Source organism: Corapipo altera, unplaced genomic scaffold (genome assembly GCF_003945725.1).
Source record: "Corapipo altera isolate COAL_440 unplaced genomic scaffold, ASM394572v1 61441, whole genome shotgun sequence".
Taxonomy (NCBI): domain Eukaryota; kingdom Metazoa; phylum Chordata; class Aves; order Passeriformes; family Pipridae; genus Corapipo; species Corapipo altera.
In genome coordinates this window covers 18,143-37,492 of record NW_020885208.1, presented here as the reverse complement: position 1 = coordinate 37,492, position 19,350 = coordinate 18,143, and the positions used below count along the sequence as shown (strand labels likewise).

The following is a 19,350-nucleotide window of genomic DNA, read 5'->3' as shown; positions in this document are numbered from 1 at the left end:
GGGAAAGCCCCGTCAATGGCTGCTCTTCATCTGCAGGGTTTCCTTCTACTTTTTGTGTTGCTTTGCTTTTCTTCTCAGTTTCTCCAAATAAGCAATACTTAAGAGCCCTATGCTGTACTCCTGCATGCACAAAATCTTCTTGGTGCAACTCTATTGGCTTCCTGCTTTGTTGGCCACCTGCAGGTACATCCAGCTCCCTATTCCACCTCTCGGGTAAGGTTTGAGCTGGAAGGATCTTTCTGATCCATTAAAATCTGGAAAACAACCTTCCTGCTACTGCTGTGAGGGCACAGAAAATCTGAGAAATGGGGGAATCTGGGTTTTTAAACCTCAGATGTGTTTTGCATTGACTGTGTTGAACTCCTCATGCTTCTGACTGGGAAGGAAGGGGTAGACTAGTGTGCCCTGAGATTCCTGGCACTCTGGGAAGTCATGTTTTATTAGTATCTCTATTTCAAACTTGAATATAAAAGAAAATAAATCCTGGAAAGCTTCGTGAATTGGCTCAACTTGTCAAGCAAAACAAAACAACAATGAAAAAATAATAATTCACTGATAAATACTTATTTCTTGCACTAAATTTCCCACTTCTAGACAGGCAGTTGTTTAAATATGCAGTTAAAGTGTGTCCTGCAGAAGAATCCACAATGTTCTTCCCTGCATGCTATGTTTTATGCTCTAAAAGGCTTTCAGCCTATAAAAAGGCTGATGCCAACTTGTTCCGTCCCTGTAAGTGTCTCCAAGATTAACCCTGTTGGCCCCGTCATGTTTTATTGATCTGGTTTGCGTGGACTGGAAACCAGCTGTGCAAAACAGGGCTGGCTTTATGCTCTGAGGTTTTTGCAGATGTGAGATCTCCTGCTCTCCTCCCAAACCAAATTTCAGTTGTTAAATGGATACAGAAGTTGCCACATAATGTTTGAAGTACAGAGGTTAAACTCTGTGATGGAAGCAAGGGTCAGAACAAGTTGAAGATGCAGTCAGGGAAAACTCTTTTTATTTTCTGGTAAATCTTACTTGCCTAAACTGTGCTGTGGATTGTGGCTGAGGTCTCCAGCTTTTCTCCCCAGTGCTTTGAGCATATCTCTGCAGCTGGTCACAGAAAATGCAGGAATTGCTTAGCCCCTCAAATTTTCCCTTCTGAATCCCATTTGCATGTGCACAGGAGGTCCTGGTGCACTGAAGTTTAAAGACTTTTTTTTGACTGGGGAGAGAAGATGAATCACAGGAACGCTCAGCTGTCCCTAGGTTTTATAGGAATGTAAGGTTTACCTGGGTGGTGAGATCCTGTGCCAGAGCTGGCAGGAAACCTGTGAGGGAGGTGCTCTGTCCAAGCTGCTGGGGTAACACTGACTGCTCCCAGGTGCACAAAGCTGTAGCTACTGCAGTACAAGAGGAAGTCAGGAAAATGGCACAAGGAGGCTGGGGGTGGTGCTGGAGCTTCCTTGCTAAGCTCAGCTCCCCTGCTGGGTGTTGGGAGGTGTGTGTTGCCCTATCTGCCAGCCCAGCAGTCCCTCTCTTTCAGCTCAGCCTGGGGGCAGCAAGGCAGAGGTGGCCCTGTCATGGTACCTTGCCCAGGAAGCATGGGTTGGGGTCTACTGCTTTAACTGGCTTGGTTGGCAAATAGAAATCCTCTTGGCTACCTGCAAAGCTCCCCAGTGCTTCTCCAGCTCTCGGAGGCAGAGCTTTGATGAATACATAACTTCTGTACCTGTTGTTGTCCTTGTAGGTGCGTGGAGGGCAGCGACAGAAGAATGGGGCACAGAGGACTGGAATGAAGATGTAGGTACTCTCCAAACCCTTCTCCTCCGTGCATCTGCCAGGAGGCTGCTGTTCTGTCTGTACACAGAGCTCTGGGGGAGCTCAAAGCTCATCCTCCCCCAGACTATGGGCAGAACCCCAGTCAGGCTCCCAGTTCCAGGAGCTATGAGGAATAAGTAATCATCACAGCTTCAAAAAGATATGTGTAGTAGAGCTTGTCATAGGAGCCCAGGACAGAAAGGGATCTCCTAGGGCCTTGAGGCTGGTCCTCTCATTTCCTGTAACTGTACAATGGAATTCTTCCAAAAACTGGCCTGAGACTCTTGCTCTGTCACTCCAGTGGAGTGGCAGTTGGGGAAGGTTTGCCTTTGATCCCACCATGTGCCATGGAGGAGGCAGCAGTGGTTTCCTGCATGTCATGTGCCTCTGCTTGTCTTTGTGACTTGGATGGAACAGAAGCTCTTGACTTTCTGACTTGCTCTTTGGCGTGTCTTGCCGCCTTTCGTTCTCTACTTGATGTCTCCTTCAGGGGAGAATGGATGCTGTTAGCACCAGCTTTTAATGCCTCTATATCAGTTTCTTCTGAAGTGGGCTTCAGTCCCTCTCCAAATCAAGGGAGGACTTCTGTTATTGCAGATGGGAGCGGGGTTGAGCTTTTTTAGTATGATTGTTACTTTTGCATGCTCATTTTGGCTCAGCCAACAGACTGGGCAAGAAGGGGAAGCGTTTGCTTTCCAGGCACTGTCTGAGGGAAGAGCTCCTGCTGTGTTTGGAGACAGGAGCAGTTTCTCTTTGTTCAGTCAGGTCTCTGCTAGAAGGGAGCCTTTGAGAGCCCTTCTTGCCTTCAGTGTGTATGAAATGCCCCCAGGGTTCCGGATTTAGTTTTTTAACTCTGGCACTTTAGTTTCTGGTGGTTCTTCAGCCTGGAATAGAAGCTGTTCATGTTCAGATATGTTCCAGACTAAATCACAGGTGGTCACTAGCCTTCCTCTTCACCCATTCTTGAGCAATGTTATTTTCCCTTCCATAGCTGAAGTAGATCTGTTGGTCAGATCATCCAAGTGAGCCTGAATCATTGGAAGCTTAAGTGGGGGTCCAAAGTTTCTTCCTTTGGCTTCTGTACCAGTGCTTGCACCTATCTGTGCAGGGGGTTTGGCAGATCCTCGCTGTGTGCCATCGACTCAGAGCACCAGCCCAGGGCCCCAGGAACCCCAGTGGGTTTGTGGACTGTGGGAAATTTGTGGAAGTATTTTAGGGTTTTTTTTTTTTTCACTGGCAGGTGATTTGTGCACTTGCCCGAGAAGAAACAAATAAAAACTGATTCTGATGGGAGCCAAATGCTAGGGAAGTTTAAGTCTAAACACTTGAATTTCTTGAGTTTTTCTGTGGCCTTTTGTCTCAAACATTCATGTACTTTATGTCACGGGCACTGTTCCAAGGCACTGTTCTCACTTTTGAATTCTTTTTCCCTTTTATATCTTTCAGCTGTCAGAGACAAAGATCTTCACTGCCTCCAACGTGTCTTCAGTGCCTCTGCCTGCTGAGAATGTGACAATCACAGCTGGACAAAGGTGAGTGCCCATGGCGATGCCATTTACCTGGGAAAAGTGGCACACATGTCCTGGGGCAATTTCCCTTCTTTGACTAAACCTTGCCAGCTAGCTAAAATGCAGCAGCTCTGAACGAGATGAGGTGGATTTAAATGGAGAAGTTGAGTTAGTAATTTCCGGGTCCTAATCTTGGATTAGAGTTTTCCTAGGCTCTGCTGCTGGTTCTTCAGGTTTGGGGGCATTTTGCTGTGTTAAATTAATGAAAAACATGATTTAAAATCAAAGGCTATGCAGGATCTTGCTTGATCTCCCTCTCTCCTTTTGAGGTTGCTACTGGCAGTTGTGAGTTAATGTTCTGAAGATTCCTTCAGTTTGTAAAGTTAAAGGTGTGAGGCTGGAGGGGGAATTCTGCTGTAATGGAAGCGGAAGCTCATGGTAACCTTATTGGGTTATCCTCTTTCTCTTCGCAGGATCGATCTTGCAGTCCTGCTAGGAAAGACACCGTCTTCTATGGAGAACGAGTCAACGAACCTGGAGTCATCCCAGACTCCTTCTCTGGCCCAGCCACTGGTGTTCAGCAATTCCAAGCAGACCGCTCTGTCTCAGCCTGCCTCTGGAAACTCCTTCTCTCACCACAGCATGGTAAGGAAATGCTGGTCTCTTCAGTGGAGATTTGATGGGGGTTGCTCATTCCCTGACATTCTCTGTCTGTTTGGGTAATGTGGGAAATGCAGTCCTGACACCTGCTTGCTGCTTGGGACTGGCAGAGCCAGATAATTTGCCAGTCTGCTTCAAATGCAGAGGCCTGAAGTTCATTGCTCAACTTGAAATAATTGGGATAATTCCCCCCCCCCCCGTTGCCCTTATCTGTGATTTGCAACACGTGCTTCTTTCCTGCTCAGAGGAAAGGAAAAACTCTTGTGGTCCAAGGGCTTGCAATTTCAACAATTTGAGAAGTGGAAGTGGTTGGGAACTGGTGTTGGATGGAACTGGGGGATGGAATGCTGGCATCTACTGGCAGGAGAGGGAAGGAGGCATTGAGTCAGAGTCAGAGATGGGCGGGGACCTGGGCAGATGTTGCATTGTGTAACTTAAGCAAAAAGAAATAAAAGTTGTGCACTTACTGGTGAGGTAGTTGAGGAAGGATTTTCAAAACCACCTTAACACAGAGCCAAGATCTCCAGGTGTTTCTTTTTTAGCGCAACTGAATGCGTGAGAATAATTGAGTACATTTTTAAGATTCTGTCTGTTAGCTTTCTTTGTAGCCCTCTATGGCTGTACCATGCTATGAGTTGGGTGAGAGATGATCATGCCTGCACTCACACATGATGGAAGGCTGGGAGAGAAGCATGAGCCCTCTCTGCCAGCAGTGTGTGTGCATTTGGAGCTCAGGAGTGTTAAGCTGAGGCACCCAGTGAGAAGCAGCAGGGTACAGTGCATTCAGGTTTATGTTAAGAGATGTACCTGTCCTCTGAGCCAAGTTCCAAGCCATGGGAGATGTTGACTTTGTTATCTCCTTGCTGAAATTGCAGGTGAGCATGCTGGGGAAAGGGTTTGGAGATGTCGGGGAGGCCAAAGGCAGCAGTACCACAGGGTCTCAGTTTCTGGAGCAGTTCAAGACAGCCCAGGCGTTGGCTCAGCTGGCAGCTCAGCACACCCAGCCTGCTGGGAGCACCACTGCTGCTTCCTGGGACATGGGATCCACCACGCAGACCTCGTCTCTGGTGCAGTACGGTAAGGAAAAGGAAAAGCAGCATGGCCCCCCTAGACTGGGGAGAGTGTGTTCCCCCTCGGAACTGCAGAGGCAGCAGGGGAAGGGACTCAGCAGAGGGGGAGATCACAAGTTTGCAACCAAGCCAGCTGAGCTGGAGAAATGAATAGAACTGTGGGAGCAAGTTTGTGAGACCAAAATATAACAGTGTGTGTGAGTCTCCCCCTGTTCCTTTTATACTTGGAGCAGTTGAATCCATCATTCCAGCATGCTTCAAGGCCAGGGATCTGGCATTCCTGAGCCTCTCACAGTGTGCAGAACTACCTCCTAATGTAAAGTTGTGCCAGAAAAAGGTCTGAAAGGGCACTTCTGGAGAATAGGTCCTGAATGCCAACACTTGTCAGTCTCCTCTCTCTGCTGACCTGATGTTATCTTCTAAGGGAATTCGACTTGCTGTTAAATGCCAAAAAGTAACTCTACCTCTGGGCTGGCCTGAGGGAATAAACAGGGATTGAGAGGCTCTTTTCAGATAACGTGCAGAGCTCTGCTGTGGTCAAGTGCTAGTGGCATTTCCTTCAGCTTGTGCTTGTTGCAGGGAAATGGCTCTGGTTCAGATCTAAGCTGAAGACAAATCGAGCCCTGTCCTAGTGACAGTGAGTGTTGACAGCTTCTTATCTTCTCAGACAAGAAGCCACAGAGGAGAGTTGGAGAGAATAGAAGCTCTTTTTTAATAAGCTGTGTAAAGGCTCAGTGGAAGGAGGAAGGTTGTGCAAAGACCTGAGGGTGGCAGCCCTGAGCAGTGATGTTGCTTGGAGATACCCAGTCCCTGCAGGGGAAGGAGCAGGCAATGGAATACTGGAATGCCGGTAGAAACGGGGGTGGGGTGGGGTGGGGGGGGAGGAAGCGGCATCAGGCTGGTGCAGTGTCTCCACGCAAGGGACTCTGGAGTCCAGCTTTTCTTGGAGAATGGAGGGACTTCTGCCACGCAAGCTGATTTTGTCCTGTAGAGATGGTGGAAGGAGCTGAGGGGAGAAGAGCTTAAAAAGGCTTGGCAGTGGTGGTGGTGAGAGCACAAGGCTGGGAGTGGAGATGCTGGGGATCTCTGCTCTCTGAGTTTAACAGGCTCCAGGATGACTCCTAGTAGGAAACAAATTTATCTTTCTTGGTAAGTGTCAGAACTTGATTTAGTTTTAAGGCAACATACCCTGCTAACTCACCTCTGTCTCATCCCACAGATCTCAAGAACCCAACAGATTCTTCCGTGCATAGTCCCTTCACTAAGCGACAGGCCTTCACGTCAACCTCGACCATGATAGAAGTGTTTATGCAGGAGAAACAGCCTGTGGTGACGGCCTCCACAACCACACCGGCACCCCCATCCTCCCCGCTGCCCAGCAAAACCAATCCCGTGCCCCAGATGTCCCCAGGGTCCTCGGATAACCAGTCCTCAAGTCCCCAGCCAGCACAGCAGAAGCTGAAGCAGCAGAAGAAAAAAGCATCATTAACATCAAAGGTGCGGATTGGTGGTGGGGAAGGAGGTGTCAGATTGTGTTAGAGCTACAGAAGCATCCCTTTGGGCTGGTGAGGGAAGGTCTGGGGTTGCCGTTCCTGCTGCTAGCATGGGGTGTTTGTGGGGGTGATGGAGTTACACGCCAGCCTGGGTTGAACGGCGTAATTCAGAGGCTGCAAGCCTGTAACTGCCATTGTGTGCTGGCAAACATGGGCACTAAAGCAGTACTCTGTGGTGATCCCAGGGAACGACTGGGCCGTTCTGTTGTTCCTCCCTTGCAGATTCCTGCACTTGCGGTGGAAATGCCTGGCTCGGCGGATATCTCAGGGCTAAACCTGCAGTTTGGGGCGTTGCAGTTTGGTTCAGAGCCTGTTCTCGCTGAGTACGAGTCGACGCCCACAACCAGCGCTGCCGTTAGCCAGTCTCAGAGCAGCCTGTACACCAGCACGGCCAGGTGAGCGCCAGGAACCGTTAATCCAAGCAGGCAGCTTTGGAAGGTCGTTGATCCCATGGACTTGAGTTGTGCTGCATACTAGTAGACCCTTTCTGACTGCGCTGTGGTCACAAAGGGGGGACAGTGTATGCAACAGCAAAGCGTAAGTTGCCAGCAGACTCATCGGGCAGCTCTGTGGCTGTTTCGGCCTGCGGCACTTGGACAGAAAGCAGAGTTTTCCTGCTGCCCTTAAACTGTGTTGCTGGAAACACAGAAGGGGAATCCCCAGCACAACCGCTCTGTGTCCCTGGTGAACAGATTGAGTGCTTTGTCCTGCTTTTTGCCTGGCAAACTGGGACACAGCGGGATAGGTGTATCTACGGCGCCTTGCCAAAGCGATATGTTTCTGTCTTCTCTTGGGCTGACCCTCAGTAGCTGGCCAGTCTCTTAAGTGCTAGGCAGTGTGTGAGGCAGGGCTGTGGCTGGGTGCCAGCATCCTCCCGTGGTTGGGCTACCCCTGCTCTCTGGGCGTGTTTCTTGGCTTGGCTGCTTCATGCGGTGCCTTTATGCTGATGCTTGGGGCTCTTTATCTTGGATATTTTTTCTCCCCCCTTTATAGTGAATCTTCATCCACGATTTCATCCAATCAAAGCCAGGAGTCTGGTTACCAGAGCGGCACAATACAGACAGCAACATTTACCTCCCAGAACAGCGCTCAGGGACCACTGTATGAACAGAGATCCACCCAGACGAGGCGATACCCAAATTCCATCTCCTCCTCGCCCCAAAAAGATCTGACCCAGGCTAAGGTAAGAGAACAGCTTTTATCACCTGTTGTGCTGAGTGAGCCTTGTGTGTGAAGCAGTGTCTCGGGGGAAGCTGAGTGGTTTATCAAGTGGTTCTCCAGCCTCACTGTGTGGGTCATGAGAGCTCTCATCTGGCTGCTCCCAGAGCCCTCAGCTGTGCTGCGTACCTGGGACTGATGTCAAGTTGATTGCAAGGTGTGTGTTGTGTCTCACGCAGTTACCCTGCTAGACAGGGGCGTGCTGGCGAAGGATTTAATTTCCTCTTAAAGATTTGGTTCTTGCATGCTGCACACCAGTTCAGTAACATCAGGTTTGGCTAATGAACGTGGGTTGAGGAGGTTGAGGTGGTCTTAACTACCAGCAGCAGAGAAACTTCTCGCACTAATTTCTCAAATATACACGTGGGGGTCGTGCTGTCATGGGGCTAGTTGACCTTGGAACTGACCCCAACACAGTCTGGTGACACGTGTTGGTAGCAGGACCTTTTCTGAACTGAGGAAGGAGTGTGGGAGGGAGCTGACACGAGCTCTGCCTCTGGAAATGCGCAGCTGTGATGCCCAGTACTCCTTTTTTCTCTTCTTTCTCAGAATGGTTTCGGTTCTGTACAGCCCACGCCGTTACAAACCACACAGGCCGTTGAAGGTAAGTGTCTGCCAGCACAGCAGGTGACCTGTGTCTCTTGTGCTGCTCATGTTCTCTGCTTCGGATGAGAAGCTTTATCTGTGCTAATAGCAGGTCCTTTCCCCGCTGGACTAATTGCTGCCATTTAGATTATTTGCTTGCCTTGAAACATTGAGCTTTCTGTTGATGGATCCATGAGATCCTTGATGAGTCACCAATGACAATAGTTTATTCTGCTTTTTTTGTAGAAGACATCTGTAGGTCTTGAAGCTCTTTGTAGAGCCAATGGCAGTGTAAAGTGAGACATAGAACACACTCATAAGTGTGTAACTGGTTGCCAGCAGTGAGGGAATCCCCAGATCTCCTGACTCCTTTGGCTGAGCATTTGCTGGTCCCTCTGGAAGTTGCCAGTAGCTGCCCCTAACCCAAAGCTTTTCTTTTCAGGTGCTACAGGCCCCGCAGTGAAATCCGATTCCCCCTCTGCTCCCAGTATCACACCTCTCAGTGACGGGGTGTCTGCATCGTCCTTGCTGACAACAGCCAGCCAACACTCGACAGCTCTGAGCAGCCTGAGCCACAGCGAGGAGCTCCCCAGTACAACCACTGCCCAGCTCAGCAGGTGAGGAGCGTCAGGGGTGGATTTCTGGAGAAGCAGAACTAGAAGCAGAAATCCATACTAGACATCAGAGACCGTCTCGTGCAGTGAGGAAGACTGAGATGACTCATCCCATCTGAGTAGGTGGGGAATGGGATAGTGCCACTAACAGTGACTCTCTCACCTTGGTTTGACAACCTTTTATTTCTCCTCCCGCAGTGCGTTGCCCACCCAGCAGAACAGTCTGTCCTCATCCACATCCTCTGGGCGAACATCAACTTCAACTCTCCTGGTGAGTCTGGGTGTGGTCTTGCGCTCTGTGCCCCGTTCCCACTTGGCTTGGCCAGGTTCTCTGGGGTGCCTGACTTTGGGGCTGTGGTTGTGACAGAACCTGCCAGGCTGCTGGCTGTCCTGCTGGAGTTTGGGTGCTGTGTGGAGAGAGGACGGAGGGGTTTATGTCAGAACACTGTCTGTGCACCTGTGGCTTGAGGCTGTTGACCCCCTGCTTGTCTCTGGCTGAGCAGTGGCTCTTTTGGGTCTATAGCAGCCCTTGAAAGCGCTACAGAGTCGCAACCACGTCAGAGCAAACTGGTAGCTGATGCAGTGCTACCAAATGTCTCTACTGCTGGAGCTCTCATAGTATGGAGTCCCTGGGTATCGGCTTCTGCAGCAGAATAAATCTCCCTGCCACAAATGTGGTGTCTTGCCCTGCTCCCCCCAGCAGAGAGATATTGGGGCACAGCCACAGGAGAGGCTTGAAAACATTAGGGGTTGGCTGCTGTCAGGACTTTGGACTTAAGCCAGGTGCAAAGCAGGTTTCCTTGTAGCCTGCAGCAGTTCCCTGCAGGAACACCCAGGTGCAGACACAGCATGTATTTTGCGTAGACAGCGTCCTGTGGTACCTGTGCACTCTGTTCCACCTGCCTGGTCCCCTGACTCTCCTCCCTTCCTTCCCTAGCACACGAGTGTGGAGAGTGAAGCGAGCCTCCATTCTTCTGCTAGCACTTTCTCCACCTCCTCCAGCACGGTGTCGGCCGCGCCGCCGGTGGTCAGTGTTTCATCCAGCCTCAGCAGCGTCAGCAGCCTGGGCCTCAGCCTCAGCAGCAACTCCACGGTGACAGCCTCCACTCGAAGCTCCGTTGCAACAACATCAGGTACTTTCCTGGGTCCTGCTGTACAGGAGCTAAGAGAGTGAGTTTCTGCTGTTTGCTCTACTGTGGAACTTTCTCTTCCTTTGTCAGGAAAAGCCCCTCCTAATCTCCCTCCTGGAGTCCCACCGTTGTTGCCTAATCCATACATCATGGCTCCAGGGTTGCTACATGCCTATCCAGTGAGTAGAACAATTGCTTTACGGTAATGTCGTGCCACCAGATCCCTCCCAGCTCCCTCTGCAGCAGGGAGGGATGCAGGATAGTGGGGAGACCAAAAACTGACATAGCTCGGTGGGGCTGCCTTGGACAGGTGGGGTTTGAACCTCCTGCTTTCCATGAAATCCACGTGCCCGTGGGTGTAAATGTCTGTCCTCGTGACCCCAGAGCAGAGTCTCTGTACCTATTCTCAGCAGCCTCCCCAGCCTTTGGGGAGCAGCAGCCCTTGGCAGAGCATGGTGCATGGGAGCATGGAGCTGTGTTAGAAACATGCTGTGACAAAGGGCAAACACAGTCAGTGCAAGGGTGGTGACTCCCACGAAGTCTAGGGGTGTGTCGCAGCCCTCTCCTGAAGCTGAGAACAGATTTTGCGGAAAAACTGCTCAGGGGCTGTGTGGTCTGGAGCACTGTCCTTTGAGCAGCTCACAGGAACCCCCAGCAGCGTCAGCCTGCATAGGGAGTGGCTGCCTGCACCTGGGGGGTCATGGGCTGCTGACCAGCTGCTTTTGGCTTTATCTCATGTTTATCTAAATGTTTAATCTAAAATTAGATAAGTGTCTTTATCTAGTCCGTCTGCTGCTCTTTTTCTAGCCACAGGTGTACGGATACGATGACTTGCAAATGCTCCAGACGAGATTCCCATTGGTGAGTAGTGCAGAGTGACAGGGACACACCACTTCTGCTGGCTCTGAGTGCTGTGGGGTTATAGACAGGTCAGGCTGTGGGTAGTCCCGAAGAGCTGGAAAAATGGGGTGCTGGATGGCTGCACTTCTCTGTGACAGCTGTCAGAGTTAGTCAGTTGCTCCTTGACACGTGGGAATTTGGGTGCATGAGTTACTCATCAGCAGTATCTCTTGTGGGGCCAGGAAGCATGAGAACAGCAGCAGGGCTGTTGTAGAGATTCACCTCTGATCCTTGACTTAGGCAGTGACTAAATACTTCTTAGAATGGGCTTTACTTAGTGATAGGACATGTCCATTTTCTTTTGAAGCAGAGGGGAAAGTCCAGGCAGTTTAAAGACTGCATACCAGTAGACCTTATCTGGTTCTTCTAATAGCCAGATCAGGGGGACGGTGCATGCTACAAAAACCTGGGGCTGCTGTAGGTCGTGATCAGCCTGGATGTGGCTGGTTGAACTGTGGTACCCTGACATATCTTGCAGCTGCAGGACGGAAATTCCTCTGTCCCAAAAGATACTGCTTTGCACCTTTAGACAGAGCTGATAAAATATCTCCATTTGTTTTTATTCATCAGGATTACTACAGCATCCCATTCCCCACACCCACCACCCCGCTGACTGGAAGAGATGGCAGCCTGAGCAGCAATCCATACTCTGGTAGGGAAAAAGTCTGCTCTAAATCCCATTCCATCAGGGTTTGTGCTGCTGCTACTGGTGTCCTGTGCCTTTGTCTGCTGGAGCTACATCTGCACCAGCCTCCTGCACTGCCTTTGGTTTGGAGCATGTCTCGCAGCTAAATTCTTGTCTTGTCCTTGGACATCTGGTTTTTTCAAGGCCTGTTACAGGGAAGAGGTGGGCGAGTAGGAGTTAGTGTGGCAGTTGGAAAGGGAGTGAGGAAGGGCTGAAAGATTCAGCGAGGAGTACAGCTGGGGAACTGCTTTCCAGGTGGTGGTGAGGCCAGCACTCAAGCAGTGCGAGTAAAAATACAAAGAAGCACAAAATATGGAGAAATTAAGTTTTTTATCTATGGGACAGTCTTATCAAGAAAACCAGCAGGACACTGGGGACCTGTCAAACTTGAACCAAGCACTCAGCGGGTGCCTGACCGCTCACTGACCTTGGTAGATGCGTTTATGCGCTGCCAACCTGCAGTGGGCATAACTGTGCTGAGCTTTCACGTGCTTTAGGAATTGTTGCACTTTCAGGGTTTTCTATTTTTCCAGCACTGATTCTCCCTGGCTTCAGCAGGAGCCAGTTTGTGTGGAAGTGCTTTTGCCCAGCTGAGGCTTAAATGCCAAGCTTGGAGCCTGGCCCCATGTGAGCTCCTGAACTGGAGAGATTTTGCATAGAAGAACCAAGCGGGTGCTCATAAAGAGCAGCACAGGGAGCTTCCCCCAGCCCTGCAGCCAAGCCCTCCACAGCCCAGGCAGGGAACTTGGGTTGTGTTCAGTCCTGCTGCTGGTGCACAGAGGGGGATGAAGGAGAGCTGTAGCACCACGCTCTGCTGCACAGGCAGCCAATAGCAGGTTTATCCAGTGCTGGATTGTGGGCTGACGTCAGGCAGTGCAGCACAGTAGCTGAGCTACTGTGGGCTTCCCTTCCCCCCGGTAGTCCTCTCAGGGCCAAGGAGTAATTAACAGCTTTGCCTTATCAATGTGCAAAGGTCTGAGGGCTTGTGAGGGCAGCAGACTTTTGCAGTGGCAGGAGGAGGAACTGATTCAAGTAGCTGTTTATCAAAAGGCTGGGTCAGCTTTGGGCTGAGCTGGAACAGGCCAGGATCTGGCACTTGTGTTCTTCACTCTCACCTCCTCTATTTCAGGTGACTTAACAAAATTTGGCCGAGGAGATGCCTCTTCTCCTGCTCCTGCAACAACTCTGGCACAGCCTCAGCAGAGCCAGACCCAGACCCATCACACCACGCAGCAGACGTTCCTGAACCCGGCGCTGCCTCCTGGCTACAGTTACACCAGTCTGCCGTACTACACAGGGGTACCAGGGCTCCCAAGCACCTTCCAGTATGGGCCCGCTGTGTTCCCTGTGAGTTTCCTGGAGGCAAGGTGTGGGATTTGGGCGGGGGGGTGGCACAGCAAAGCCTCTCCTCACTCTGCTCCTCTCTGTTCTGTAGGTTGCTCCTACCTCTTCCAAGCAGCATGGTGTGAATGTCAGCGTCAACGCATCAGCGACCCCTTTCCAACAGCCCAGTGGCTACGGCTCTCATGGGTACAGCGCCGGTAAGAGACCTGTTGGAGCACCTTCCACGGTAGCAGGGCTTGTTCCCAGTCTCCCTGGCTGTGCTGGGGACTGCTGTCTTCTGGCAGTAAGGGAGAAGAATGCCTGGGGTGCCACTCTCATGTCATTCAGTTATCCCTGGAAAGGCCCAGGGTTGTTCTGCATCCACATCTGGAGCGGTTTTGGGAGATACAGAGCACTTCATGCCCTCCTCTGTGCCCCACAGTCGAGTGGCTGGGGCCTTGAACCCCTGTCAGAAGCTGAATTGTTTGGTTTTATTTGATTTGTTGTTTTCTTAACTGCCACTCTGTGATCAATAGAACAGCAGTTATTCTGGATTTGAATTCATTTCCCACCAGTGTTTGGTAGACACTTTCTAGGGAGGTATCCTTGATTCAAAGATGCAGGAAGGTTGTGAACCTGCCGCCTGTCTTGGTACTGGTTTCACTGGTTGGCCTCCAGCTGACTTACACAGGGGTGCATTTGGGTCCCTCTTCCAGCCTTTAAATTCCCCTTGTCCTTCTTTTCACTACATTAGAGCCCTTCGAGATACTGTTTCCTCTTTGTGAAGGTCCTTCAGCTTTGTACCAGGTCATCTTGTGCTGAGTCCTTCAAACCTCCCTGATTTCAGCACTTTTTCTGCACCTTAAATGGTCACTGAGTTCTCCGCTGGGCCACCCTGTTTTACAGACAGCCCTGTGCAGGTTGTGTTGGCGGTCACTGCACCAACCATCCCAGCCCACAGCGGAGTTGCCTTTACATGCAATTGCCTGTTATACACACGAGGAGCTCTCAGGCTGTTCTTGCTGCCGTGTTCCATGCTGGGGGTTTGTTTCCCTGTCTCTGTGCTGCATTCCCCAGCTCTCCTCAGAGCTGCTGTTTTCTGTGTGTTTCTTTGTGTGTTTTTCCAGCCCCTCGCTTGCTTTCTGGACTCGTGTCCAGAGCAGAAGAACTTAAATTTGTATGGGCGCTTTGTTCATGGCCATGCCAGGACCCTGCTCCCCAGGCGGATCTATCTTTAGACCTTCCCTGGCCACCAGAGCTCTCCACCAGGTGCTGCTGGTTGTCAGCAGCTCCTGCTGAACCGGTGGCTGCTGCCTAACGCTCTCCTGCCTCTCCCTCCTCTGCAGGTGTATCCGTGACATCCAGTAATACAGGCGTGCCGGACATCTCGGGCTCTGTCTACTCCAAAACTCAGGTTAGTGTCTGTGAGTGCTCCCTGCATGGTTCCAGAGAGGAACTGAGCTCTGAGGCAGCCTCCCTGTGCAGTAAAGGTCTCTTCCCCTTGGATTGGTCAGCCAGGGAGAAGGGAAATGCTTGACCTTCCCCAGTTTAGAGCAATTCTAAGCCCAGAAAGAGCCATAGGAAGAGACTCTATCCATTCTCTGCATCACACACTGACTCTGGGCCCACGACGCGTAGAGCTGGGGAGGGGCACACTGCCAGCCTGGCTCCCAGCCCTTACTCCACTGTTGGCATCCTCTCCTCAGCAATCCTTCGAGAAGCAGGGATTTCACACTGGAACCCCGGCAGCCTCCTTCAACCTGCCTTCGGCACTGGGCAGTGGTGGCCCCATCAACCCTGCAACGGCGGCGGCGTATCCCCCCACCCCCTTCATGCACATCCTGACCCCGCATCAGCAGCCCCACTCGCAGATCCTCCACCACCACCTGCAGCAGGACGGGCAGGTGAGCGATGCCCCCGTGCTCCAGCCCCTTGCTGGGGTATCTCCTAGGGCTCTTCCTCCCCCTCCAGCCTCTGGCCCCCCTTCCCTCCCTCCCTCCCTCGTGTCCTGCAGCGGACACACGCGGTGACACACACACACACTCACACCTGCACATACACACAGAGAGGTGAGAGGATGAGGTGAGGACACACTCGGGGTGTGCTCTGCTGGGGGGGGTACTTGGCACAACCCCCCCATGCTACCAGGCTGCGCTAGGAATGGCCAGGTAGTGCCCCCTCACGCAGACACACTCGGGGCGTCCCGATCTCCCCCGTCCTCAGAGGGGCAGCCCCACAGGCCAAGCAGCAAAGGGGTCACTTGCCACAGCCACGACCCTGCCGGAGCTTTCAGGTCTAACCGTGGATTTCTACTGTCATAGTTTGTCCCTTTATTTTACATATCCTGGTACTGCAACAGCTTCCATATTTGCAGATGATACTGTGCTGCCAACGCCAGCAGGAAGATCAGGTAATGAACTCTCTGATAATGCATTGCACTTGCCCTGGGGTCTCCCCCTGCCCCTAAGGCTGCCCAGGCTCAAGTAGCCTCTTCCTTCTCCCCCGTGGCCGCACAAGGTGAGGAGAGAGGCCCTCAGTCGGTATGTGCACACACACACACACACACCCCCCCACGTGCAGACACACATGTTCCTGCGCTGACCCTTTCCCCCTCCCTGCTGCCCCTGGCCCTATGTGCTGCTGGCCTGGAGGAAGGCATGGAGCAGAGGGAGGGTGCTGGGGCTGCCAGGGCCCAGACAGGACAGCCCCAGTGCCCCAGCACTGGGAGCTCGGCTGGGCGGAGGCAGAGCAGCGGACGCCGAGGAGCCGCCGTGGCCGCAGTGCCTGGCAGGGCTGAGGCATCGTCCTGCAGGAGTGGGCTGGGGCCGGTTCCCCCCACACTCACCACCCGCTTCTCCTTCTGCCCCTTCCTGCAGAGTGGCTCCGGGCAGCGCAGCCAAGGCAGCTCCATCCCCCAGAAATCCCAGGCCAACAAATCCGCCTACAACAGCTACAGCTGGGGTGCCAACTGAGGCCGGGCCCCCCCACCACCACTTTGCTTCCGGAAGAGAATCCCAGCTACCCCGATGATGCTGAAGGATCCCAGGGAGGAGAGAGCCCTGTGGTGGGGAGCGCCCAGGCCCCCAACCCCGGCAGGGCCCCGCAGGGCAGGCCGCAGGCGCCTCTGCGTTGTCTGTCTTCAGCCACTTTCCTGTTGTATGTAATATAGAATTTGTATTTTTTCTTTTTTTTTTTTTTTCCTTTTTTTTCTCTCTGCATTCAGATCTGAACCGTTTGCCGTAGGGGCCTGTTTTGGTTTTTACTCCTTTCTGTCCCCTCTCCCCTCCTGCTGCCCCAGAACCTCTCAGATTCAAAGGAGTGGAAGCTGCAAGTCGCCTACAGCAAACCCCCTTATTATTAGGAATAAGACCAGTAATTGATATGAGCAGCATTGTAAGATTAATTAGTTGAAGTGTTTTTTTTGTACCGTGTTCTAAATTTAATGGATAAATGTGTCTTGTATATAAAAACAAAAACCCCATGCCGTCCTCTAGTTCTCTCATTTCCTCCCCCCTCCACTGCTGTCTGACAGAGGCCCCCCCCCCCCCCTATTTTACATTCTCCATCTGCGTGCCCCCCCCTCCTCACAGGCCCTGAGTGCAGGTCCTGCTCCCCTTGCACGCTGTAAGTATCTTCTGCTTTTGGGTTGGGTTTTTTTTCTTTTTTTTTTTTTTTTCTATGCAGTCCAGACCTTGTATTTTTCGGTTCCACCTGGTCCCTTCAGCTGCAGTCCCAAGCAGGGATTTACTGAAGAGAATAAAGATCACAAAGTGATGTGTGTATTTTTTCCACCTTTCAGCCTGGTTCCCTATTTTTGGTGCAGGGGGTGGGAGGCCCTGGAGGGGCGGGGGTGTCAACGCTTCCCCTACCTCTCCCTCTTGCTGGTTTGTGGGGCTTTTTTGTCCCCTCGTTTTGTGGATTTTTTCCCGGCTGCAGCTCTGGGCAGCAGCAGGATCCCAACATAGGGACAAGGTCAGAGTCCTTCTCCCCGAGATTCCCACCTTCCACTTTTTCCCTTCCACTGCTCCTCTCGGAGCTTGGGGGCTCCACCCCAGCCCCCACGTCCCCAGGAGGGGCTCGGGACGGGCTCGGGACAGGCTCGGCTGTCACGGAGGGGAGTCTCGGGCGCTGGGGAGGGCAGTGGGACCATGAGGGTGGCAGGAAGGCCCAGGTGTCCTGGCAGTGGCTGCTGAGCTGCATGGTTAAGGGGCCGAGGGCTCGGGGGGGGCAAAGCCGGAGCTCCCCGTGCTGTGGGTCCCAGTGGGGCAGCGGGAGGGCACTGGGCTGGGCCGACGGAGCTCAGCTGGGGGCACAGCGCAGGGCCGCAGGACGCCAGGGGTGCAGGATGGAGCCCCCGCTGCCCCCGGGCCCGGCCGGGGGGACACGGGACCAGCCCCGCAAAGCGCCTCACGACACCCGGCGGCGCTTTGCGGCCGCGGCGCTTTGCGGCCGCGCGACCCCGGGGCCTGGGGCACCGGGAGGGCCCGGGAGCGGGATGAGCTTCTACGACGCCTTTCGCGGCTTCTTCGGGTTCCCGGGGCGGCGCAGGTAGCGCAACCTCGCCCGGCCCTGCCCGCACAGCCCCCGTCCCGGTGTCTCAGTGCCGCGCTCCCGCAGGCCCCGGGACCCGCTGTTCGGCGGCGCGGCGTGGGACGAGGAGGAGGAGGATGACGGCCCATGCCTGGCGCAGCCCCCACAGGACTTCGGTTTCGGGTTCAGCCCCGGCGCGTCCCACGGAACCTTCGAGGAGCTGTTCCGAGACATGGGCGAGCTTCTGGGGGCCCTCGGGGGAGCCTGGGCCGGTCCCCCCCAGCTCTTCGGTGGGCACGGATGGGGGGGCGGGGCCGGGCTCAGCGGGGCTGTTGGGGCCGCTCGGAACCCCTCGGCCTGACCGACCTCCCCCTGCTCCGCAGCGCCCGCCCTGCCCGGCCCCGGCGAGGGGCGGCCGCTGCGGGACTCGATGCTGAAACATCCGGACAGCCCCCCCGCCAGCGCGGCCCCGGCGAGCCCCGAGGGCGCCAGAAACCCGGCCCGGCCCTGGAGACCCTTCCTGGGGGTGGGTGAGGGGTTTGGGGTCCGCCTCCGCCGTGGCAGCCGTCGCACCCTGCTGGTGCCGCTCGGTGCTTGTCGCGGTGTTGCCCTGGTGTTGGGGTTTGCTTCCCACGTCACCGGCGCGTGGCTTTGCCTTGCAGCTGGACGATGCTCGCCCGGCTCCTCCCGGCCTCAAGGAAGACCAAGGTGTGTGCTGGGAGTGGGGTCCGGGGGTCTCTGCGCTGCCGCGGCCGCCGGGGCGTGTCCCCACACCCGCGGTCACCGTGTCACATCTCCCCTCAGACTTGGACTCCCAGGTCTTCTCCGCGGGGCTGGGGACCATCCTGAGACCCGAGGAGCCCAAGTCCCGCTCCTACTTCCAGAGCGTCTCTGTCACCAAAGTGACTCTGCCTGACGGGGTGAGTGTCTCCGCGGGTGCCTGAAGGGGGTCAGGGTCGGGGGTTCTGAGGGCTCGGCACTCCGTGCAGGCAGTGGAGGAGCGCCGCACCGTGCAGGACAGCCAGGGCCGCCGGGAGACCACGGTGACGCGCCGGAGGGGGGACCAGGCCTTCATCACCACCACCAAGGAGGACGGGCAGGGCAAGGACTACCGGGAGGAGGTGCTCAACATGGACGACCGTGAGTGGGGGGCGGGAGAGGGCGCGGGGGGGGGCGGGAGGCGCCCGGCTGAGGGGGCTCTCCCTGCCTCTCCAGGGGAGCTGGCGCAGTTTGCAGGCTCGTGGCCGCGGCGGGACGAGCTCCGCCCTCCCGATCCGAGCGACCCGTCCTCTATCCTGAGCAGCTTCCTCCGACACTGGTTCTCCAGCTGGTAGCTGTGCCCGGCCCTGGCTGAGCACCCAGTACGTCTGACATGTGCAGGGGGGACGGACCCCGGGGCTCCCCAGGGTCGTGGGGACGGCTCAGGGGCTGGGGCTGTCAAAGTGGACACTGGGCAGCAGTATCTTCTCACCACCTGGTTTTGTTGTAGGTGGGTCAGATCCTCCTGGGAGTTAGCACCTGGGCTGGGGGCTACCTTCCTTCAGGAGTGCTATGGAGCCACAGGAACCCCCGTGGGGGCCAAATGCGTGTGTGCGTACAGAGCAATAAAGTCTATTTATGCTAAACAGTGACCTGCTCTGCTCCTTCAGGCTGGAATCTCGTGGGTTTGGAAGCAGATTTGCCCTGGCTGCCAGGGTGGCTCTTGGGGGGCTGCCTGAGGGATGCAGGTGGTTGCCAGACTCCTGTGCCTGCGCTGCTCCCTGCTCACCTCCCT

General features: G+C 54.1%; 2 protein-coding genes and 1 non-coding gene across 4 annotated transcripts; all 3 read left to right on the top strand.

The window, feature by feature from the left end:
• Positions 1-183: 183 nt before the first annotated feature.
• On the top strand, positions 184-16,837 carry LOC113940193 (ubiquitin-associated protein 2-like; the record flags this gene model as incomplete). The annotated part of the gene is made up of 21 exons (XM_027631302.1): positions 184-213; positions 1,459-1,782; positions 3,247-3,332; positions 3,782-3,953; positions 4,844-5,045; positions 6,258-6,535; positions 6,814-6,986; positions 7,585-7,774; positions 8,359-8,413; positions 8,837-9,011; positions 9,207-9,279; positions 9,946-10,141; positions 10,229-10,317; positions 10,946-10,999; positions 11,609-11,690; positions 12,853-13,070; positions 13,159-13,264; positions 14,393-14,460; positions 14,753-14,950; positions 15,406-15,456; positions 15,923-16,837. Coding segments are annotated over 21 exons (2,916 nt in total), but the record flags the coding sequence as incomplete, so codon positions are not given.
• On the top strand, positions 11,375-11,509 carry LOC113940194. The gene has a single exon (XR_003525415.1). It is a non-coding gene; the product is annotated as a small nucleolar RNA SNORA58 (small nucleolar RNA).
• Positions 16,838-17,350: 513 nt separating the features above from the next.
• Positions 17,351-19,201, top strand: HAX1 (HCLS1 associated protein X-1). Of its 2 annotated transcripts, none has more exons than XR_003525413.1 (8): positions 17,351-17,594; positions 17,664-17,866; positions 17,960-18,102; positions 18,239-18,284; positions 18,381-18,496; positions 18,566-18,697; positions 18,792-18,937; positions 19,066-19,201. XR_003525413.1 is itself a non-coding variant. In XM_027631296.1 (8 exons), the coding sequence occupies exons 1-7, from the start codon at positions 17,392-17,394 to the stop codon at positions 18,908-18,910; spliced, it is 981 nt and encodes a 326-aa protein (XP_027487097.1). In that variant the 5' UTR covers positions 17,377-17,391; the 3' UTR covers positions 18,911-18,937; positions 19,066-19,201. The 2 variants fall into 2 exon arrangements, 1 of the variants encoding a protein (XP_027487097.1); XM_027631296.1 differs by having other exon boundaries at positions 17,377-17,594; positions 18,566-18,716.
• Positions 19,202-19,350: the final 149 nt, after the last annotated feature.

Coding starts and splice junctions, on each gene's coding strand:
- HAX1 (XM_027631296.1), top strand. CDS start 17,392: ATGGAGCCCCCGCTGCCCCCGGGCCCGGCCGGGGGGACACGGGACCAG. Junction 17,867..17,959: donor CGGTCCCCCCCAGCTCTTCG/GTGGGCACGGAT, acceptor CCTGCTCCGCAG/CGCCCGCCCTGCCCGGCCCC. Junction 18,717..18,791: donor GGTGCTCAACATGGACGACC/GTGAGTGGGGGG, acceptor CTGCCTCTCCAG/GGGAGCTGGCGCAGTTTGCA.